A 24,603-nucleotide genomic window follows, 5' to 3' on the forward strand; every position below is an offset into this window, starting at 1 on the left:
TGGAAAGAGCCTGGTGCTGGCCAATTAAAGAGGGGATTGTGCAAAGGCCAGGAAGGGTCACATACAGAGAAAGTCAGCTTAGCCATGGCCGAAGTTCAAACCTAGACCCCCAAGTGACATTTCAGGAAGTTCTCCCCACTCCCCATTCTTGGATAATTGCAAAATAAGTAGGTCTCTGGAAAAGTGAGTTGTACAGGCTTCCTGAAAGGCCTGGGGGACAACTGCAATAACGAAAATAGCAACAATAACAGTATAAGCTATTTGTCTAATATTCAGCAGATATTTATGAACACCTGCTGCATGGAAGGCTTTATATCAGGTACTTTATAAATAGTATCTCTAATTTCCACAGCAAAATTTAAGATAGATATTATCTCTATATTACAAATGGGTAAATTAAGGCTTAGAGAGGTAAAGTGACTTAAGGTCATACAGCTAGTAGGTGACAGAACTAGGATTGAAACCAGGTCTGCATAACTAGAGCTATGCTCTTTTCCACGATAACAGACTGTTATACCTGTGCTTTTTAATGAGCAAATTATAGCTAAAGCCATTTGAATTAAACTAATAAACTGAAAAGTAAAAAGAAAAAAAAATTAAAAGATAACTTAGAAAACACCCCCTGCAGTGCACTACTCCAAAATCTGTGGGTTTGTGCCAAAACATTATCTATGAAGTATTACGAGATTATGTAGCATATTAGTTATGGGAAACTAATTGGAAACTAGTTAATTAATTCAAGTCAACAATGAGGATTAAAATAATAAAAGCAAAATACAAGGTTAAATTTGATGCCATGAGATACCAAATTCTATACCAAATGGCTAGAAGGGAGTCCCAGGAAATGTTCAGTAACGGAAGTCCACATGGTGATGGAGTCACAGAATAAGGATCGGCACAGTGAGGGAGAAAGGACGGGGACCACAGAGTCAGACACTTAACAGTTATGTGATCTTAGGCCACTTCACTTAATAGTTCAGAACCTCAATTTTTTAACCTGTAAATGGGAATTGTAATATCTACTTCAGAACTGTTGTGAAGAACAAATGTTACATATGTGAAGTGCCTAGCATTCCATAAATGGTATTTTAATAGAAAATTATTATTACCCTCAACTGTTTATATTCCTATTTTTCTCAATCACCTATAGAAGACACACAGAAACATTCTCTCGTGCCTCAAGACAGAAAGTCCAAGACTGCCATTTTATCAATTTTTCAGGCTCTATAATACAGTTGAGACTAACCCTTCAGAAATGCAACATGCAGAGAGGAATTCCTTGTGAAGAGGAAAGAAGAAAATATCTGCCTTTACAAATGCAACAGATTGTAAATGGTGAGCCTACTCAATCCCAAAACCAACTACTCCCCAGGCTGTCCTTTGAGATTGTCTTGCTCCATCGCCCATGAAATGCTGGGACCAGAGGAGGTCAGAAACATTCCTAGAAACCACTGGCATGAAACAGCTGCACCCCGCGCCCTGCCCGCCCCCCGCAACATTTCTTCCTGCCCCTGCGATGGCTTGTCCTTGAGGCCTGGCAGCCACTCAAAGAAAGGAGAGGCCCTTCCTCCCCAGTAGCTGGTGACCCACCCAGGCTACTCCCCAGCTACCTGTCAGATGTCATTACAGACTGAAACAGTGAGATCAAGCTGCTTAGGAAAAGGGACAGAGACAAAGGCAAAGTTGCTTCGCTATGCGGCAATGACTGGGGCAGGTTTAAAGCTCATTTCTTCATCTTTTCCAGACACTCTTCCTTACACAAATTTCTGGAAGAAGGTTTCTTTCCTTCCTATCCTCCATTAAAATGAGCAAAAACCTCTACCAGTTCCTTCTTTCCTCCCTTTCTTTCAACACTCATGGCCTAGTGGAAAGAACATAGGCTTGGAAGTCAGCCCTGGGTTGAAAAGCCCTGATCTCATTTATTAACCACACGACCTTGGATGGGCAAGAATCTTTTTCTCTCTAAGCCTCATCTATGAAATGAGAATGCTAATATCTATTTGTAGAGTTGTTCTGAACACTAGAGATGCATACTTGGCATAAATTAGGAACTTAGTATATAACAGATCTATTATTAGTTATTGGCAGTAATATTGCTTTCAATGTGATCATCATGAAAAAAAAACCCTATATGTTCATTTTCTTTAAGAGGGAAAATACCAAGTTAATTACCACTGAATACCAACACTGTACCTGGTTCTACTGAAGCTGAAAGACAAAACTTCTTAAACATTCAGACCCCACAACATGGGGGCAATAGCCCCTGGATAATCAAGAGCTGGTCAAAGGGGATCCATATGAGAATTCTGATGAAGGTGGTGACAAGGGTTTGACCTAGAGAATTGCAGTAACTGAAATATGGAAAAGAACTCCTTATCTGACGCCTTATCTGACAGATGAGGAAACTGAGACCCACGAACTTAAAGGTTTTCATTAAGATCACTCAGGTCATTGGCAAAACTATGACTTGGGGATTGAAATCTCCCAATTTGTAATTCAGAGGCTTTTCCTCCCTGGCACACTACAGACCACATAGCATGTACATAGAAGAGTTCAAGGAAACGATCTGGCCAGAACTGTGCTAGACAGTCTCTATCCCTGTCCTTGAGGGCATACAGTCCAGTGGCGGAGACAGGAAAACAGGTTGTTCCAACGTGCTTTGTGACTAAGTACTGCAAAGTGTACAAGCTGCTTGGGGCAAAAAAAGAAAACCTTAGCTAAGGGGGTTACCCTAGTAAACAGCGGAAAGGCGGTGTTGAAGGTTCGGGGGTGGCAGGATGGGCTTCAGTGAAGGGGCAGACACAGCAGTGCTAGGGGGCAAAGCATGAGGCAAGGAGCCCCACAGGGGCTGAGGAGGCAGGGGTCAGCCATCCCATTCCAAGCCCAGCATCTGCCATTCAGGAGATGATAGCGATGGGATGACAGCCAGGAAGAGAGGAGCCTGGGGGCATTTGGGATCCATTTCTCATGGAATCCCAGAGAAAGAAATACATCTCCCTGGCCTGTCTTGAGGTCTCAGAGTACTTGGAGGTGGGGAAGGTGCGGATGACAGAAGACAATCCCATTTGGCTCTTTCTTACTGTTAATAATGGAAAGGTTTCTCAGAGATTGCTAATATTCTGCCGCCACTTACCACACTGAGATGAACAGATACTCCTGGGTCAGGGATAGGAAGTTTGTGCAGAGTTTCAAGAAGCTCATTCCACTGACTCTCCTGAAAGAAATAAAAGGCCTAAGTAACAAAGGCAGGGCTGAGCCCTTAGTCAGAGACCTGCAGGGAGGTCTGGGCACACAACAGAAATAGGTTTGATATTCAAGTAGGGTTGGACAAAAGACACTGCTTAGGCTCAATAAAAGAGCCAAACAGATCCACCCACACCAAGTTTGACATTTTCTACTTAGTGAGACACCTACCATGACCGCCTTTTATGGATCATATACCATAAGCTCTCAGCAAATCTATCCTCTCGACTCCATAGCAACAACTTTTAAATGCAAACAACCCCAGCTTACAGGGCGGGGGTGGTAGGGAGAAATAACGATGACACTATAGATCTTGTCTTCATCATCATTACCCTCAATTAATTTTATTGAGTGTTCACTGGATACACAGCAGCCTCCAATTATGGAAAGTTAAAAATGAACTACTACAACAGCATGGAATACAGGATGGTGGCTGTGCATTTGAATTAGTGAAACTGAGCCACAAAATGAAACGCAAAGCAGCACAAATTCTTCGACTGAAAACAGGTTCACCTTTAAAATGCTCAAAAGAACACTGTTTACGGAATTATCCAAAAGCTATTTCTCCCACCCTGTGGAATTCTCTGTGCTGATAAAACAGTAATAAGCTTACAGTTGTACCCATTTGGTAGGTGTTTGAGCCTCACAACTACCTCACTTTACAGGTTGAAAACTAAGGCTCCGAAGGGTAAAGGAACTTGACTCAAATCAACCAGCTGGTAAACTGCACAGCCAGGAGCTAATCACAGGTTTTCTGTGTTCAAACCCAGAGCTCTCTCCGCTGTTCCACAGCTGTCTTTGTTAGTGAATTTAAAGGAGAGGAAAAGAGGATGGGTCCAAAGTAAAATCCTGTTTCAATCTGAATTCATAAGTAACTCAAATTTCTCAGGGGGTAGAAATGAACATGTGCAGGTACACAAGTTTAATTTTGCTCTGAAACAATCTCAAACTTACAGAATAATCACACGACAGTACAAAAAACCTTTATTTCCATTTGAGAGTGAGTTACCAACATTATGCCCCAACATCCATAAATAAAAAGGACATTCTCCTACATAACAATTAATCATCAAAATCAGGAAATTAACACTGAAACAACATTATCATCTAATCCTCAGATCCCACCAAGTGTTGCCGACTGTGCCAATAACGTCCTTGGATAAAGCAAAATTATCCAGTTCAGAATCACATGTTGCCTTCAAATGCTATGACTCTCTAGTTTTCATCAGTCAGGAACAGTTCCTAAGTCTTTCCTAGATTTGTATGAACCTGACAGTGAGACCAACCATTTTGTAAAATAACACTCACTTGTTTGATGTTTTCTATTGATTCAGATTTCAATTCATCCCATTTCTGATGATGTTCACTTTAATCATTTGATTAATTCATCTGAGGTCTCTATTGTGAGATCACTCATTTTCCCTAAAGTGAAGCAGCTATACATATACATATATCCCCTCTTTTTTGGATTTCCTTCCCATTTAGGTCACCACAGAGCACTGAGTAGAGTTCCCTGTGCGTAGGTTCTCATTAGTTATCTATTTTATACATAGTAGTGTATATATGTCAATCCCAATCTCTCAATTCATCCCACCATCCGTTCCCCCCCTGGTATCCATGTTTGTTCTCTACATCTGTGTATCTATATTTGCTTTACAAATAAGTTCATCTGTACCATTTCTCTAGATTCCACATATAAGTGATACTATATACTATTTGTTTTTCTATTTCTGACTTACTTCACTCTGTATGAGTCTCTAGGTCCATCCACGTCTCTGCAAATGGCACGATTTCGTTCCTTTTTATGGCTAATATTCCATTGTATAAATGTGCCACATCTTCTTTATCCATTCCTCTGTTGATGAACATTTAGTTTGCTTCCATGTCCTGGCTATTGTAAATAGTGCTGCAATGAACACGGGGGTGCATGTATCTATTTTTAGTTTTTTAAGGAACCTCCATTCTGTTCTCCATAGCAGCTCTACCAATTTACATTCCCAACAACACTATAGGAGAGTCCCCTTTTCTCCAAACCCTCTCCAGCATTTACTGTTTGTAGATTCTTGGATGATGGCCATTCTGAATGGTGTGAGGTGATACCTCATTGTAGTATGGATGTATGTATGGATGGATGGATGTATTTATTTATGGCTGTGTTGGGTCTTCATTGCTGTGTGCGGGCTTTCTCTAGTTGTGGCGAGCGGGTTACTCTTCGTTGCGGTGTGCGGGCTTCTCATTGTGGTGGCTTCTCTTGTTGCGGAGCATGGGCTCTAGGCGTGCGGGCTTCAGCAGCTGTGGCTCGAAGGCTCTCGAGGGCAGGCTCAGTAGCTGTGGTGCACGGGCTTAGCTGCTCCATGGCATGTGGGATCTTCTCGGACCAGGGCTCGAACCCATGTCTCCTGCATTGGCAGGGGGATTCTTAACCATTGCGCCACCAGGGAAGCCCCCTCATTGTAGTTTTGACTTGCATTTCTCTAATAATTAGTGATGTCGAGCATCTTTTCATGTGTTTGTTGGCCATCTCTATATCTTCTTTGGAGAAATGTCTATTTAGTTAGGTCTTCTGCCCATTTTTTGATTGGGTTGTTTGTTTTTTTGATATTGAGCTGCATGAGCTGTTTGTAAATTTTGGAGATTAATCCCTGTCAGTTGATTCGTTGGCAAATATCTTCTCCTATTCTGAGGGTTGTCTTTTTGTCTTGTTCATAGTTTTGTTTGCTGTGCAAAAGCTTTTAAGTTTAATTAGGTCCCATTTGTTTGTTTTTGTTTTTATTTCCATTACTCTAGGAGGTGGGTCAAGAAAGATCTTGCTGTGATTTAGGTCAGTGTTCGGCCTATGTTTTCCTCTAAAAGTTTTATAGTTTCTGGCCTTACATTTAGGTCTTTAATCCATCTTGGGTTTATTTTTGTGTATGGAGTTAGGGAGTGTTCTAATTACATTCTTTTACATGTAGCTGTCCAGTTTTCCCAGCACCACTTATTGAAGAGGCTGTCTTTGCTCCATTGTTTATTCTGGCCTCCTTTGTCATAGATTAGGTGACCATAAGTATGTGAGTTTATCTCTGGACTTTCTATCCTGTTCCATTGATCTATACTTCTGTTTTTGTGCCAGTTCCATACTGTCTTGATTACTGTAGCTTGGTAGTATAAAGTCAGGGAGCCTGATTCCTCCAGCTCCAATTTTCTTTCTCAAGATTGCTTTGGCTATTCGGGGCCTTTTGTGTTTCCATACAAATTGTAAAATTTTTTGTTCTAATTCTGTGAAAAATGCCCTTGGTAATTTGATAGGGATTGTACTGAATCTGTAGATTGCTTTGGGTAGTATAGTCATTTTCACAATATTGATCCTTCCAATCCAAGAACATGGTATATCTCTCCATCTGTTGGTATCAGCTTTAATTTCTTTCACCACTGTCTTATATTTTTCTGCATACAGGTCTTTTGTCTCCTTAGGTAGGTTTATTCCTAGATATTTTATTCTTTTTGTTGCAGTGGTAAATGGGAGTGTTTCCTTAATTTCTCTTTCAGATTTTTCATCATTAGTGTATAGGAATGCAAGAGATTTCTGTGCATTAATTTTGTATCCTGCAATTTTACCTAATTCATTGATTATCTCTAGTAGTTTTCTGGTGGCATTTTTAGGATTCTCTACGTATAGTATCATGTCATCTGCAAACAGTGACAATTTTACTCCTCCTTTTCCAATTTGTATTCGTTTTATTTTTTTTTCTTCCCTGATTGCCGTGGCTAGGACTTCCAAAACTATATTGAATAAGAGTGGCAAGAGTGGACATCCTTGTCTTGTTCCTGATCTAAGAGGAAATGCTTTCAGTTTTTCACCACTGAGAATGATGTTTGCTGTGGGTTTGTCATATACGGCCTTTATTATCCTGAGGTAGGTTCCCTTTATGCCCACTTTCTGGAGAGTTTTTATCATAAATGGGTGTTGAATTTTGGCAAAAGATTTTTCTGTATCATCTATTGAGATGATCATATGGTTTTTATTCTTCAGTTTGTTTATATGATGTATCACACTGACTGATTTGTGTATATTGAAGAAGCCTTGCATCCCTTGGATAAATCCCACTTGATCATGGTGTATGATCCTTTTAATGTGTTATTGGATTCTGTTTGCTAGTATTGTGTTGAGGATTTTTGCCTCTATGTTCACCAGAAAATTATGGTCCGTGATTTTCTTTTTGTGTGTGTGATATCTTTGTCTGGTTCTGGTATCAGGGTGATGGTGGCGTCATAGAATGAGCTTGGGAGTGTTCCTCCCTCTGCAATTGTTTGAAAGAGTTTGAGAAGGAAAGGTGTCAGCTCTTCTCTAAATGTTTGAGAGAATTCACCAGTGAAGCCATATGGTCCTGGACTTTTGTTTGTTGGAAGATTTTTAAATCACAATTTCAATTTCATTACTTGTGACTGGTCTGTTCATATTTTCTATTTTGTCCTGGTTCAGTCTTGGAAAGTTGTACCTTTCTAAAAATTTGTCTATTTCTTCCAGGTTGTCCATTTCATTGGCGCAGAGTTGCTTGTAGTACTCTCTTATGATACTTTGTATTTTTGTGGTGTCACTTGTAACTTCTCCTTTTTCACTTCTAATTTTATTGATTTGAGTCCTCTCCCTTTTTTGCTTGATGAGTCTGGCAAACGGTTTATCAATTTTGTTTATCTTCTCAAAGAACAGCTTTTAGTTTCATTGATCTTTGCTATTGCTTTCTTGGTTTCTATTTCATTTATTTCTGCTCTGATCTTTATGATTTCTTTCCTTCTACTACCTTTGGGTTTTGTTTGTTCTTCTTTCTCTAGTTGCTTTAGGTGTAAGGTTAGGTTGTTTATTTGAGATGTTTCTTGTTTCTTGAGGTGGTACTGTATTGCTATAAACTTCCACCTTAGAACTGCTTTTCCTGCATCCCATAGGTTTTGGGTCACCATGTTTTCACTATCATTTGTTTCTTTATTTCCTCTTTGATTTCTTCAGTGATCCACTGGTTATTTAGTAGCATGTTGTTTAGCATCCATGTGTTTGTGTTTTTTGCAGTTTTTCTTTTTCCTGTAACTGATTTCTAATCTCACAGTGTTGTGGTGAGAAAACATGCTTGATACAATTTCAATTTTCTTAAATTTACTGAGGCTTGATTTGTGACACAAGATGTGTTTGATCCTGGAGAATGTCCCATGTGCACTTGAGAAGAATGTGTATTCTGTTGCTTTTGGATGGAATGTGCTATAAATATCAAGTAAGTCTATCTTAATTGGTCTACTGTGTCATTTAAGGCTTGTGTTTCCTTATTTATTTTCTGTCTGGATGATCTGTCCATTGGTGTAAGTGGGGTGTTAAAGTCCCCCACTATTACTGAGTTACTGTCGATTTCACCTTTTATGACTGTTAGCATCTGCCTTATGTATTGAGGTGCTCCTGTGTTGGGTGCATTAATATTTATAATTGTTATATCTTCTTGGATTGATCCCTTGGTCACTGCGGAGTGTCCTTCCTCATCTCTTGTAACAGTCTTTATTTTAAAGTCTATTTTGTCTGATATGAGTATTGCTACTCCAGCTTTCTTTCGATTTCCATTTGCATGGAATATCCTTTTCCATCCCCTCACTTTCAGTCTGTATGTGTCCCTAGGTCTGAAGTGGGTCTCTTGTAGACAATATATATACGCACCTTGTTTTTTTAATCCATTCAGCCAGTCTGTGTCTTTCGGTTGGAGCATTTAATCCATTTACATAATTATCAATATGTACGTTCCTGTTGCCATTTTCTTAATTGCTTTGGGTTTGTTTTTGTAGGTCTTTTTCTTCTCTTGTGTTTCCCGCCTAGAGAAGTTTCTTTAGCATTTGTTGTAAAGCTGGTTTGGTGGTGCTGAATTCTCGTAGCTTTTGCTTGTCTGTAAAGCTTTTGATTTCTCCATCAAATCTGAATGAGAACCTTGCTGGGTAGAGTCATCTTGGTTGTAGGTTTTTCCCTTTCATCACTTTAAATATATTCTGCCACTCCCTTCTGGCCTGCAGAGTTTCTTCTGAAAAATAAGCTGATAACCTTATGGGGATTCCCTTGTACGTTATTTTTTGCTTTTCTCTTGTTGCTTTTAGTTTTTCTTTGTATTTAATTTTCGTTAGTTTGAATAATATGTGTCTTGGCGTGTTTCTTCTTGGGTTTATCCTGTTTGGGACTCTCCGTGCTTCCTGGATTTAGGTGACTATTTCCCTTCCCATGTTAGGGAAGTTTTCAACTATAATCTCTTCAAATATTTTCTCAGACTCTCTCTCTTTCTCTTCTTCTCTGGGACACCTATAATTTGAATGCTCATTTGTTTAATGTTGTCTCAGAGGTCTCTGAGACTGTCCTCATTTCTTTTCATTCTTTTTTCTTTATTCTGCTCCGTGGCAGTTATTTCCACTACTCTATCTTCCAGTTCACTTACCCGTTCTTCTGCCTCATTTATTCTGCTACTGATTCCTTCTAGTCTGTTTTTCATTTCAGTTATTGTGCTGTTCATCACTGTTTGTTTGCTCTTTAGTTTTTCTAGGTCCTTGTTAAGTATTTCTTGTATCATCTCAATCTCTGCCTCCATTCTATTTCTGAGATCGTGGATCATCTTTACTATCATCACTCTGAATTCTTTTTCAGGTAGATTGCCTATTTCCTCTTCATTTATTTGGTCCTGTGGGTTTTTACCTTGCTCCTTTGTCTGAAACATATTTCTCTGTCGTCTCATTTTGTCTAACTTACTGTGTTTGTGGTCTGCTTTCTACAGGCTGCAGGGTCTTAGCTCCTCTTGTTTCTGTTGTCTGCCCTCTGGTGGGTGAAGTTGGTCCAGGGGCTTGTGTAGGCTTCCTCGAGGGAGGGACTGGTGCCTGAGCTCTGGTGGGTGGAGCTGAGTCTTGTCCCTCTGATAGGCAGGGCTGCATCAGGGGGTATTTTTTGGGGTGTCTGTAAGCTTAGTACGACTTTAAGCAGGCTGTCTGCTGATGGGTGGGGCTGTGTTCCTGTCTTGGTGATTGTCTGGCCTGAGGCATCCAGCACTGGAGCCTGGAGGCAGTTGTGAGATCTTAGATCTTGGTGGAGACCTCGTGAGAGCTCACCCCAATTAATATTCCCCGGGGCCGGGAATTTTCTAGCAATCCTGGACTTGGCACTCCCACCCTAGGGGCTCAGGCCTGACCCCTGTCAGGGAAACTAAGACCCTGCAAGTTGCATGGCGTGGCCAAAAAAAAAAAAAAAGGAAAAGAAGAGAAAAAGACAAACGAAACCCAAGACAAATGATAAAAACAAAACCAAACAAAAACAAGCAAAGAAAAAGGCCAAAAAAAACCCCCCAAAACAAGAAAACAAACAACTGAACCCAAAAATGAAAACAAAACTAATAAAAACAGAAAACAAAGAACAAAAACAAAACCAAGAAATACAAAAGAGTAAAATAAAGATAGAAAAACAAAAAATATATTTCAAAACGTTTTTCTTAAAGAACACATAAAAATAAAAACAGGGAGAGACCTTCAAGATGCCAGAGATGTAAGAGTGGAAATCACCTTCCTCCCCACAAATACAACAGAAATACATCTACACGTGGAACAACTCCTATGGAACACCTACTGAATGCTGGCAGAACACCTCAGACTTCCCAAAAGGCAAGAAACTCTCCACGTACCTGGGTAGGGCAAAAGAAAAAAGAAAAAACAGAGACAGAAGAATACAGACAGGACCTGCAACTCTGGGAGGGAGCTGTGAAGGAGGAAAAATTTCCATACGCTGGGAAGCCCCTTCACTGGCGGAGACGGGTGATGGGCACGGGGGGAAGCTTCAGAGCCACAGGGGAGAGTGCAGCAATAGGTGTGCACGGGGCAAAGCGGAGAGATTCCTGCACAGAGGATTGGTGCTGACCAGCACTCATCAGCCTGACAGGCTTGTCTGTTCACCAGCCAGGGCAGGTCGGGGCTGGGAGCTGAGGCTCTGGCTTCAAAGATCAGATCCCAGGGAGAGGACTGGGGTTGGCTACATGAACACAGCCTGAAGGGGGCTAGTGTGCCACAGCTAGCTCGGAGGGAGTCCGGGAAAAAGTCTGGAACTCCGTAAGAGGCAAGAGACCACTGTTTTGGGGTGGGCAAGGAGAGGGGATACAGAGCACCGCCTAAACGAGCTCCAGAGATGGGTGCGAGAGGCGGCTATCAGCGCAGTCACCAGAGACAGGCATGAAACGCTAAGGCCAGTGCTGCAGCCACCAAGAAGCCTGTGTGCAAGCACAGGTCTCTATCCACACCTCCCCGCCCGGGAGCCTGTGTTCCCTGCCACTGCCAGGGTCCCATGATCCGGGGACAACTTCCCCGGGAGAACACATAGCACGCCTCAGGCTGTTGCAACATCACGTCAGCCTCTGCTGCCGCAAGCTCACCCTGCATTCCATACCCCTCCCTCCCTCCGGCCTGAGTGAGCCAGAGCCCCCTAATCGGCTGCTACTTTAACCCTCGCCTGTCTGAGCAAAGAACAGATATGCCCTCAGGTGACCTACATGCAGAGGTGGGGCCAAATCCAAAGCTGAACCCAGAAGCTGTGTGAACAAAGAAGAGAAAGGGAAATTTCTCCCAGAAGCCTCAGGAGCATTAGATTAAATCTCCACAATCAGCTTGATGTACCCTGCATCTCTGGAATACCTGAATAGACAAAGAATCATCCCCAAATTGAGGTGGTGGACGTTGGGAGCAAATGTAGACTTGGGGTTTGTTTTGTGCATCTAATTTATTTCTGGTTTTATGTTTATCTTAGTTTACTATTTAGAGTTTATTATCATTGGTAGATTTGTTTATTGATTTGGTTGCTCTCTTCCTTTTTTTTTATATATAGATATATTTTTTTCCTTTTTCTCTTTTTGTATGTGTACGCTTCTTTGTGTGATTTTGTCTGTATAGCTTTGCTTTTAACATTTGTCCTAGGGTTTTTTTTTTTAAGTATAGTTTTTAGTGCTTGTTATCACTGGTGGATTTACTTTTTGATTTGGTTGCTCTCTTCTTTCTGTTTTCTCTTTTCTTTATTACTTTTTAATTTATTAATTTTTAATAATTTTTAAAATTTTAATAACTTTATTTTATTTTATTTATTTTCTTTCTTTCTTTCTCCCTTTTCTTCAGAGTCGTGTGGCTGACAGGGTCTAGGTGCTCCGGGCACGTGTCAGGCCTGTGCCTCTGAGCTGGGAGAGCCAAGTTCAGGACATTGGTCCACGAGAGACCTCCCAGCTCCACATAATATCAAAAGGCAAAAGCTCTCCCAGAGATCTCCATCTCAACGCTAAGACCCAGCTCCACTCAAAAACCAGCAAGCTACAGTGCTGGACACCCTATGCCAAACAACTAGCAAGACAGGAACACAACCCCATCTATTAGCAGAGAGGCTGCCTAAAATCATAATAAAGTCACAGACACCCCCAGAACACACTACTGGACACGGTCCTGCCCACCAGAAAGACAAGATCCAGCCTCATCCACCAGAACACAGGCACAACTCCCCTTCACCAGGAAGCCTACACAACCCACTGAACCAACCTTAGCCACTGGGGGCAGACACCAAAAACAACAGGAACTATGAACCTGCAGCCTGCTAAAAGGAGACCCCAAACACAGTAAGTTAGGCAAAATGAGAAGAGACAGAAACACACAGCAGATGAAGGAGCAAGGTAAAAACCTACAGGACCAAAGAAATGAAGAGGAAATAGGCAGTCTACCTGAAAAAGAATTTAGAGTAATGATAGTAAAAATGATCTAAAATCTTGGAAATAGAATGGAGAAAATAGACGAAATGTTTAACAAGGACCTAGAAGAATTAAAGAGCAAACAAACAACGATCAATAACATAATAAATGAAATTTAAAATTCTCTAGAAGGAATCAATAGCAGAATAACTGAATCAAAACGGATAAGTGACCCGGAAGATAAAACAGTGGAAATAAGTACTGCAGAGCAGAATAAAGAAAAAACAATGAAAAGAATTGAGGACAATCTCAGAGACCTCTGGGACAATATTAAATGCACCAACATTCAAATTATAAGGGTCCTAGAAGAAGAAGAGAAAAAGAAAGGGACTGAGAAAATATTGCAACAGATTAGAGTTCAAAACTTCCCTAATATGGGAAATAGTCAAGTCCAGGAAGCGCAGCGTCCGATACAGGATAAATCCAAGGAGAAACAGACTAAAACAGATATTAATCAAACTATCAAAAATAAAATTCAAAGAAAAAATATTAAAAGCAGCAAGGGAAAAACAACAAGTAACATACAAGGGAATCCCCATAAGGTTAAAAGCTGATCTTTCAGCAGAAACTCTGCAAGCCAGAAGGGAGTAGCAGGACATATTTAAAGTGATGAAAGGGAGAAACCTACAACCAAGATGACTCTACCCAGCAAGGATCTCATTCAGATTCAATGGATAAATCAAAACATTTACAGACAAGCAAAGGCTAAGAGAATTCAGTACCACTAAACCAGCTTTACATCAAATGCTAAAGGAACTTCTCTAGGCAGGAAACACAAGAGAAGGAAAGACCTACAATAACAAACCCAAAACAATTAAGAAAATGGTAATAGGAACATACATATCGATAACTACCTTAAATGTAAATGGATTAAATGCTCCAACCAAGAGACACAGACTGGCTGAATGGATCAAAAACAAGACCCATATATATGCTGTCTACAAAAGACCCACTGCAGACCTAGGGACACACACAGACTGAAAGTGAGGGGATGGAAAAAGATATTCCATGCACAAGGAAATCAAAAGAAAGCTGGAGTAGCAATTCTCATATCAGACAATATAGGCTTTAAAATAAAGAGTATCACAGGAGACAAAGAAGGACACTACATACTGAACAAGGGATCAATCCAAGAAGAAGATATAACAATTGTAAATATTTATGCACTCAACATAGGAGCACCTCAATACATAATGCAAATGCTAACACCCATAAAAGGGGAAATCGATAGTAACACAATCATAGCAGGGGACTTTAACACCCCACTTTCACCAATGGACAGATCATGCAAAATGAAAATAATGAAACACAAGCTTTAAATGATGCATTAAACAAGATGGACTTAATCGATATTTATAGGACATTCCATCCAAAAGCAACAGAATACACTTTCTTCTCAAGTGCTCATGGAACATTCTCCAGGATAGATCATATGTTGGGTCACAAATCAAGCCTTGGTAAATTTAAGAAAATTGAAACCGTATCAAGTATCTTTCCCGACCACAATGCTATGAGAGTAGATATCAACTACAGGAAAAAAGAAATCTGTAAAAAATACAAACACATGGAGGCTAAACAATACACTACTAAATAACCAAGAGATCACTGAAGAAATCAAAGAGGAAATCAAAAAATACCTGGAAACAAATGACAGGGAAAACATGATGACCCAAAACCTATGGATGCAGCAAAAGCAGTTCTAAGAGGGAAGTTTATAGCAATATAATCCTACCTCAAGAAACAAGAAACATCTCAAATAAACAACCTAACTTAAACCTAAAGCAATTAGAGAAAAAAGAAAAAACCCCAAAGTTAGTAGAAGGAAAGAGATCATAAAGATCAGATCAGAAATAAATGAAAAAGAAAAGAAGGAAACAATAGCAAAGATCAATAAAACTAAAAGCTGGTTCGTTGAGAAGATAAACAAAATTGATAAACCATTAGACAGACTCATCAAGAAAAAAAGGGAGAGGACTCAAATCAACAGAATTAGAAATGAAGAAGGAGAAGTAACAACGGACACTGCAGAAATACAAAGGATCATAAGAGATTACTACACGCAACTATATGCCAATAAAATGGAGAACTTGGAAGAAATGGACAAATCCTTAGAAAAGCACAACCTTCTGAGACTGAACCCGTAAGAAATAGAAAATGTGAACAGACCAATCACAAGCACTGAAATTGAGACTGTGATTAAAAATCTTCCAACAAACAAAAGCCCAGGACAAGATGGCTTCACAGGCGAATTCTATCAAACCTTTAGAGAAGAGCTAACACCAATCCTTCTCAAACTCTTCCAAAATATAGTAGAAGGAGGAACGCTCCCAAACTCATTCTACGAGGCCACCATCACCCTGATACCAAAACCAGGCAAAGATGTCACAAAGAAAGAAAACTACAGGCCAACATCACTGATGAACATAGATGCAAAAATCCTCAACAAAAAACTAGCAAACAGAATCCAAGAGCACATTAAAAGGATCATATACCGTGATGGAGTGGAGTTTATCCCAGGAATGAAAGGATTCTTCAATATATACAAATCAATCAATGTGATAAACCATATTAACAAATTGAAGGAGAAAAACCATATGATCATCTCAATAGATGGAGAAAAAGCTTTTGACAAAATTCAACACCAATTTATGATAAAAACCCTCCAGAAAGTAGGCACAGAGGGAACTCCCCTCAACATAATAAAGGCCATATATGACAAACCCACAGCCAACATCATTCTCAATGGTGAAAAACTGAAACCATTTCCTCAGAAACAAGACAAGGTTGTCCACTCTCACCACTATTATTCAACATAGTTTTGGAATTTTTAGCCACAGCAATCAGAGAAGAAAAAGAAATAAAAGGAATCCAAATCGGAAAAGAAGGTAAAGCTATCACTGTTTGCAGATGACATGATACTAGACATAGAAAATCCTAAAGATGCCACCAGAAAACTACTAGAACTAATCAATGAATTTGGTAAAGTAAGAGGATACAAAATTAATGCACAGAAATCTCTGGCATTCCTATATACTAATGATGAAAAATCTGAAAGAGAAATTACGGAAACAATTCCATTTACCACTGCAACAAAAAGAATAAAATACCAGGAATAAACCTACCTAAGGAGACAAAAGACCTGTATGCAGAAAACTGTAAAACACTAATGAAAGAAATTAAAGATAATACAAACAGATGGAGAGATATACCATGTTCTTGGATTGGAAGAACCAACATTACGAAAATGACTATACTACCCAAAGCAATCTACAGATTCAATGCAATCCCTATCAAACTACCAATGGCATTTTTCACAGAACTAGAACAAAAAATTTCACAATTTCTATGGAAACACGAAAGCCCCCGAATAGCCAAAGCAGTCTTGAGAAAGAAAAATGGAGCTGGAGGAATCAGGCTCCCTGACTTCAGACTATACTACAAAGCTACAGTAATCAAGACAGTATGGTACTGGCACAAAAACAGAAATATAGATCAATGGAACAGGATAGAAAGCCCAGAGATAAACCCACGCACATGTGGTCACCTTATCTTTGATAAAGGAGGCAAGAATATACAGTGGAGAAAAGACAGCCTCTTCAATAAGTGGTGCTGGGAAAACTGGACAGCTACATGTAAAATAATGAAATTAGAACACTCCCTAACACCATACACAAAGATAAACTCAAAATGGATTAAAGACCTAAATGTAAAGCCAGAGACTCTAAAACTCTTGGAGGAAAACACAGGCAGAACACGCTATGACATAAATTACAGCAAGATCCTTTTTGACCCACCTCCTAGAGAAATGGAAATAAAAACAAAAATAAACAAATGGGACCTAATGAAACTTAAAAGCTTTTTGCACAGCACAGGAAACCATAAACAACATGAAAAGACAGCCCTCAGAATGGGAGAAAATATTTGCAAATGAAGCAACTGACAAAGGATTAATCTCCAAATTTACAAGCAGCTCATGCAGCTCAATATCAAAAAAACAAACAACCCAATCCAAAAATGGGCAGAAGACCTAAATAGACATTTCTCCAAAGAAGATATACAGATTGCCAACAAACACATGAAAGGATGCTCAACATCACTAATCATTAGAGAAATGTAACTCAAAACTACAATAAGGTATCACCTCACACCAGTCAGAATGGCCATCATCAAAAAATCTAAAAACAATAAATGCTGGAGAGGGTGTGGAGAAAAGGGAACCCTCTTGCACTGTTGGTGGGAATGTAAATTGATACAGCCACTATGGAGAACAGTATGGAGGTTCCTTAAAACACTAAAAATAGAACTACCATATGACCCAGCAATCCCACTACTGGGCATATACCCTGAGAAAACCATAATTCAGAAAGAGTCATGTACCACAATGTTCATTGCAGCTCTATTTACAATAGCCAGGATATGGAAGCAACCTAACTGTCCACCGACAGATGAATGGATTTCGCACATATATACAATGGAATATTACTCAGCCATAAAAAGAAACAAAATTGAGTTATTTGTAGTGAGGTGGATGGACCTAGTGTCTGTCATACAGAATGAAGTAAGTAAAAAAGAGAAAAACAAATACCGTATGCTAACACATATAAATGAAATCTTAAAAAAAAAAAAAAAGGTTCTGACTAACCTAGGAGCAGGACAAGAATAAAGACGCAGACCTACTAGAGAATGGACTTGAGGACACGGGGAGGGGGAAGGGTAAGCTGGGACAAATTGAGAGAGTGGCATGGACATATATACACTACCAAATATAAAATAGATAGCTAGTGGGAAGCAGCTGCATAGCACAGGGAGATCAGCTAGGTGCTTTGTGACCACCTAGAGGGGTGGGATAGGGAGAGTGGGAGGGAGACGCAAGAGGGAGGCGATATGGGGATATGTGTATAAGTATAGCTGATACACTTTGTTATAAAGCAGAAACTAACACACCACTGTAAAGCAGTTATAGTCCAATAAAGATGTCAAAAAAATAAAAATAAAAATAAATAAAATAACAACAGAACAAAATGAAACCAAAAACACATGTTTTCCTGGGGCCTCCGCGGTCAGTGTCTTTGCCCCCACAGTGAGCCACAGCACCCCCCGCCTCTCCAGGAGGCCCTCCAATACCTTTAGGCAGGTCTTTGGGCCCACTTTGGGCACAGTGGGGGCAGCTGAGACTCTGACCTGGTCCAACTCCCGCGTGTACTTGCCCCCAAAGTCCACAGCTGCTAAAGCTAGACCAGTCTTAGTTGTGGGAGCACTCGTTGTCCCTTCAGATATTCCACAGACGCAGGGTTTACCAAGCCAATCGCGGGGATTTAATCTGCAGATTGTGCAGGTGCAGAGATTTCTGTTTCTCTGCCTTCGCTGCACAGCCCCTGGGAGTCTGCTTTGGTTTTGGTCCCACCTGTGCCTCTGCATGTGGGCCACCCTCAGACATCTGGTCCTCGCCCAGGTGAGAGGGGGCAAAAGCAGCGGCTGACTAAGGCACACTTGCTTGGCTCAGGCCACGGAGGGATAAGGTGGCCACAAGTGGTGTGCATACGCTTCCTCCAATGGGATCCCCTTCTACTGCCCGCAGGGGCAGGACTGGCAGGAAGTTGCAACAGACTGGGGCATGCTCGCTCCGGTGGGAGTCCCTCCCAGTTCCTGCAGAGGCAGGGGCTGCCGTGTGGGGAGAGAGTCCGAAGATGGCGGCGGCGCCGCCCATTGTGTGCCACTCAACAATGGCGCCTCGCTTCCAAGGCAGACCACTCTTCCACCAGAAGTATTCCTGGCCGCGAAGCCCCTCACTCCCATCCCCTCAGGTTGTCTCCACACAGCTGAGCTCCTCACTCCAGTCCTTTCCGCCTGTCTCCATGCAGCCAATAGCCGTTCTCACCCTGGGTCTGCTCTCCTAACCCCACGCTTTAGCATTCAGCCCCTGCCTGCCTTGGCTGATTCCTGTCTCAGGCTGGGGCGCCCAGGGCTGATTCCCGAGGCGGCTTTGGTGGGGGCAGCGCTCAGGATCCCAGAGCCTGCGCAGGCAGAGGAGGCCTTGGCTTGAGGGAAGGGCAAGCCTGCTCAGATGGGTGACCCTCCCAGTGCCCGTGGAGGCAGCGACCGATGGGTAGGGAAGGGGGTTGCTCTGGCCGCCCCGCCCCTTGTGCACCACTCAACAATGGCGCCTTGCTTCTACGGTGGCCTGGGCTTCCACAAACTTGCCCGGTTGTGGAGTTCCTTACTCCCGTCCCTTCACAGACAACAGCTGTTCCCTCCGTGGGTCCACTCTCCAAACCCCACTTTTCGGCACCCAGCACCCCTCCATACCAGGAGACACACGACTCAGGCTGGGGTGCGCAGGGCTGCAGCACAGACCACGCACGCACATCTTACTCTCTCTCCTGCCTTCCACAGACCGGTTGCTGCATTCCCCTCCGATGCCCTGAAGCTCCTTCTCTGTCCCAGCTGATTTACCTGCCCTGAGGGGGTTTCTCTGAGTGCAGGAACCTATCCTTTCTGTTTCCTCTTTTCTTTTTTTCTTTCTTTGGTCCTACCCGGTTGCGTGGGGATTTTTCTGGTCCTTTTAGGTGTCCGAAGTCTTCCACTAGTGTTCAGCCAGTGCTCTGAGAAAATTGCTCTATTTGTAGATGTATTCTTGAGGTGAATCTACGTCCTCCTCTTGCGCTATCTTGATTCCTCCCCTCTCCATCATGTTTTGAGCACTACATTACTTTTGGCACTAAAAGATATTACAGACTCATACTTTTCCCTGCCTCAGCTCTGGAACTAGACATTTCTTCATGGAGTCCTGGCTCCTTTTAGTAGGAAATGAATTTAGAAACCAAGATTTGGGCACTTTGGTGTGCTCATTGCTCCTTGTGTATAGTTGACCCCAGACCCTTTCCGTGGATAGAGACAGGGAATATCTCACACACACACACACACACACACACACACACACACACACACAGAGACCTACAATACAGTTACATCTCCATTTTGTATATCACATATGTTGAAAGCCATGGCTCTAATTCTAATCCAACATGGGAATCATTCTAGTTTCCTCCCTTTACATATATGTAACAATAATCTAACAAAAGTGAAAAATCCTGCCCCTGTTTTCTTAATATATTTACTTGCTTGTATGTAAGCAATCTTTTTTCACTGCCCCTACCTCCCTCTCCATCTAGATGCCCTCCTTGCCCTGCTCGAACACTGACATCCAATGCTAGGCCACCAATGTCTGCCTCCCTCCCTCAGACCTCCCACCAATAAAAAATGCCCTCCTCACCCCAGGCTCCAACACCCTAGTGCTGGGCCACTGCTGCTGTCCTCTTTCCCACGTGGCTCCTCTAGATCCCATTGAAGTTCTGATATCTGGTGCCCAGATGATGTCAAGCCACTGACACCACTGTTCCACAAAAATAAATGCCTCACTCCTCAGCCTCCAACACACCCTTAGCCAGGTTGCTCTCTGGCTTAGATGCCCTCCTCACCCTCTGCCATCCCTTCCACAGGGATGCCATCATTGCCCTATTCAGGGCCTGATAATCCTGTTGTGTCAGTGAATTAAACAGACACTCTCATAATGTAGCCTAGGCTCAGGCACTCCATGCTGACCCATCATGGTCACTCCCCACGCCTCCAGCTGAAGCCTACCTACCCTGTCCAACTTTCCCAGTGACTTCTGGACTTGGGGAAGAGATTCTGTTTTTTTTAATGAAAGCTCTTTCCTCATGTTCTAATCTGATAACCCACACCTTGCAAACAATTAAGCCAGTTGTAGGCAGACTCACCTATCATGTGTGTCATAATTCCTTTAACCAGAAGAAATTTAATAAAAAGAGTCCTTTGTATAAGGGAAACAGACTTCACTAAAACACATCACTAATCTCAGTCTTTAACACTCCAACAGGCAGGGTCCTTATCTGGGGCAACAGTGCAGAGGATGGATACACCAATTTTACAGGGTAATAATCCTATCTCCCCTATGCATAGTTTGTACCTACCCAATCTTTCCTGTATCCCAAGACATGTTTTCCAAAGTCTAGTAAGTTGTTTGTTTGTTTTTTAACTGACTGGAGCTTATATATGGGAGGAAAAAAAAAGTGAGTTAACTTCCAATTCTAAGACTTCTGTTAAGAGCCTACATGCTATATAATTTTATTTACTAAAGACCCCTTTCAATTTTGAATGAAAAACTGAATGTTTGACAAAAGTGAACTGTGAATCAGCAATCAATGAACAGACCCAAGGTGGCCTCTTAACTCATTCATCAAAGAGTGCATCACTTCTTTTAGGACAGAATTCCCTGATATCTAAGCATCCTTTCAGAGTGAGTATAGTGATCTAGGGAGCCATTTCTATTAGTTATTCCTCCCATCTACTGTGGTCTCTGAAATACATTTGCCAGTAAGTCAATCTAACTTAAAGATTTATCCATTATTCACACAATTTCCACCTTTTCTCCAAAAATAGCATTTCCCAAAGTGTGTTCCAGGAAACACTGGCATCTCAGAATGTTAATACTTGTCATGGAATTAAAAGCATACGGGGCCAAATAAGTTGGGAATATTCAGGTGACACAGATTTCTCCACTGTAGAACTTTTCAGAGCCTATATTACATGAATCTTAAGGAGACAAAGATGAGACACAGCTTTCCCTTTCCCTGACCCAATATCACTCAACTATAGTAACCTTTTTTTTTTTTTTTCTGTGGTACACGGACCTCTCACTATTGTGGCCTCTCCCGTTGCGGAGCACAGGCTCCGGATGCGCAAGCTCAGCGGCCATGGCTCACGGGCCCAGCCGCTCCGCGGCACGTGGGATCTTCCCGGACTGGGGCACGAACCTGTGTCCCCTGCATTGGCAGGAGGACTCTCAACCACTGCGCCACCAGGGAAGCCCTGGTAACCCTTTTCGAGTGGATCATTTCTTAGAACTAATGTTCTGTAGAAAATATGATGAAAAAAATTCTCTAACATTTAATAATAATATATCTCTTTAATTAAAAATCTTAGGCCATTTACAAAAAAGGAAAATATAAGAAGTTAGATATATGGACAAATATTCAAATTACTAATAATCAAAGAAATGCAATTAAAACAATAACTGTTGACTTGTCAAGAACACAATGAATTCAACAAATGATACTGGTGAGAGTATGGTGACCCAGGCACTCTTGTACATTGCCAGTAAAGGGTACCTATCTTTTAAGAAAACAGTACAATTCTTTTGGAAAGCAGTTTGGCAAATGTTTTTGAAATGTTTATGTCCACTAACCTTAAAATGGCCCATCTGAGATTCTCTTCTTCAGGAAACATTCCAAAATGAAGAAAATGTTTTATGCTCAAAGATGCTAATAGCTATACTTATAATAGTGGGAAAAAATCCCAAATAATGAAAATTTCCAGTAATAGGGAAATGTCTCAGTAAACCAAGGTACATGGTACATGATATGCAGCCGTGAAAAAGATTTACAACGTTTTTATCAGCATGGGGGAAATGCTTCTATTATTATGGTACCTAAAAACTGTGGACGTCAAAAGTCTAAATACAGATCCAGTTGCCCCCTGACGCCCACGGAGGATACTTCAACATACCATTTCTTCCAAAAGTACAGTGAGGTAGAGCTGAACTTTTAAAGTGATTTTCAGACCCTTAAAAAAATTACTGTAAAAGCACAAGAAAGCCCTACTGAAATGGGAAGTGGGACAGCTGGTTAGGTCACTTGCCAGTTAAGTGTTTTACTCACAAATCCCAGCAATTCAAATTTGTGCCTCAGCAAAATTATTATTTAATACATACAATGAACTTGTGGAGCTGCTTGGGAATGTAAGATGGTGACTATTAACTCCAAATGCGAAGGGTCTATTTATTACTTATTTAATTCAAAAAGTAAAGGAAGAAAACATCCCAAAATGCTAGCAATATTTATTTGGTGGAGGGGGGAGGGGGCAGGGGAGGGACATGTATTAGGAATGATTTTTCTCTTCCTTCCTACTGCTTTCTGAACTTCCCAAACTTTCTGTAACGGGAATGCATTACTTTTTTAGTAAATGTTTTAGTGAAATACAAGGCATGAAAGTTAAAGTTTACTTGTTAAAAAGAATAAAATAAAAGGCAAATACCTGTCCTTTTGTCCTGTAATCTGCCAAGATGTTAAGCAGCTTATAAAATACTTCGAACCAGGGGAGGTAGCTGGGGGAAGAAGAGGAAACACACGGAATATTAGTACGCAGGTCAAAAACTTTAACCAGGAGCTAATTCAAGGTGGTACATTTCGGTTTCTCTCTACATCGTGAAGAGCCTTCCTGTCATAGGCTGTGCTGGAAACGCAGACTGGTAAAATGTTAATTATTTCTGAGATTTAAAAAAATTGCCTGTGTAAGGCAGAAGATTGAATGTCCATTATTAATTATTCCCATGCCTCAGAGCTATAACAGGTTCACAGAGAAGAAATTCAAAGCAGACTCTGCAATCAGGAACCATCTCTGAATAGCCCCCCAGGCCCCACACCCACCCCTTCCAGGAAAGCTTCTGTTCAAGTTTCTCATGATTGGACACACACAGCCACACACACATACAGCACTTCCACTGCTGCCATGTGCAAGGTGTCCCAAAGGCCCCATGAGCCTGAAACCACTCATCAAACCTTCTATTACAATGCACCCTTCCCTGTACTTACTGCAGAAAGAGCTCTAACTCTGCACCCCACCCTGCCCTCCACCGGATTCTGACCATCATGTCCCTTAACTCTGATGACAGCCTGGTCCTGACCTTACTCCATTCTCTGTGTGGCTCATAGAATGGTCTTTCTAAAGTGCGAATCTAAGCGGCACATTCCTGCGGTGGTGCCTCATCACTACGGGACTTCTTAAGACCGTGTTCAAGGCTCCTCTGTCAGGTCCTTGACTGTGTCTCCAGCTGTCCTCGCCCTGCAGCCCCACATACATACTCCTCTCACTGCAGCCACGCTCCGAGGAATGTCCAGGCATCCTCAAGCCTGCCAGAGCTTGCACTGCATACACTTGGCACTTTTCTCCCTCTGACCTTCATGATCTAGTCTAGCTGATTTCTACTCATCCTCCTAACAGTTCCCCACCCCCTCCCCATCCCCACCTCTCATGCCCTAATTCCCTTTTTTCTGTGCTGCCCTGTCATGTGCAAACTCCTGTTATAACAGTCCACACACCATGTGGCCCTCAATGGCGTGTCTGTCTTCCCAGCAGACTGAGCATGACGAAGAGGAAGGATCACATCTTTCTTTACTTTGTCTTCCTAGGACCAAGCATGGAGCCTAGCAGACCCTCAGTGCTCAGTGTTGATAGAACAAACAAAACCAAACAAAGACTAAAAACGAAGGCGCATTGTTGCTATAGAATTATTGTTGAAACATACCCCTAACTCCCAAGAAGTTTTTTCACTTAAAATTTAAATGGCTGGGGCTTCCCTGGTGGTGCAGTGGTTGAGAGTCCGCCTGCCGATGCAGGGGACGCGGGCTCGTGCCCCGGTCCGGGAAGATCCCACATGCCGCGGAGCGGCTGGGCCCGTGAGCCATGGCCGCTGAGCCGGCGCGTCCGGAGCCTGTGCTCCGCAACGGGAGAGGCCACAACAGTGAGAGGC

General features: G+C 41.8%; 1 protein-coding gene across 2 annotated transcripts in view; it reads right to left on the reverse strand.

Annotated features, from left to right (window-relative positions):
- DENND1A (DENN domain containing 1A) overlaps nt 1–24,603 on the reverse strand; it is a 536,936-nt gene that overhangs the window by 257,057 nt on the left and 255,276 nt on the right. For both annotated transcript variants that reach the window (XM_007450246.1, XM_007450245.1), the window contains 2 exons: nt 23,109–23,178; nt 3,134–3,214 (listed from right to left, as the gene is read on the reverse strand). In XM_007450246.1, coding sequence (XP_007450308.1) covers nt 3,134–3,214; nt 23,109–23,178 — 151 coding nt within the window. The remainder of the gene's footprint in view (nt 1–3,133; nt 3,215–23,108; nt 23,179–24,603) is intronic.

This window comes from Lipotes vexillifer, unplaced genomic scaffold, assembly GCF_000442215.2.
Source record: "Lipotes vexillifer unplaced genomic scaffold, Lipotes_vexillifer_v1.1 scaffold890, whole genome shotgun sequence".
NCBI classification, from domain to species: Eukaryota; Metazoa; Chordata; class Mammalia; order Artiodactyla; family Lipotidae; genus Lipotes; species Lipotes vexillifer.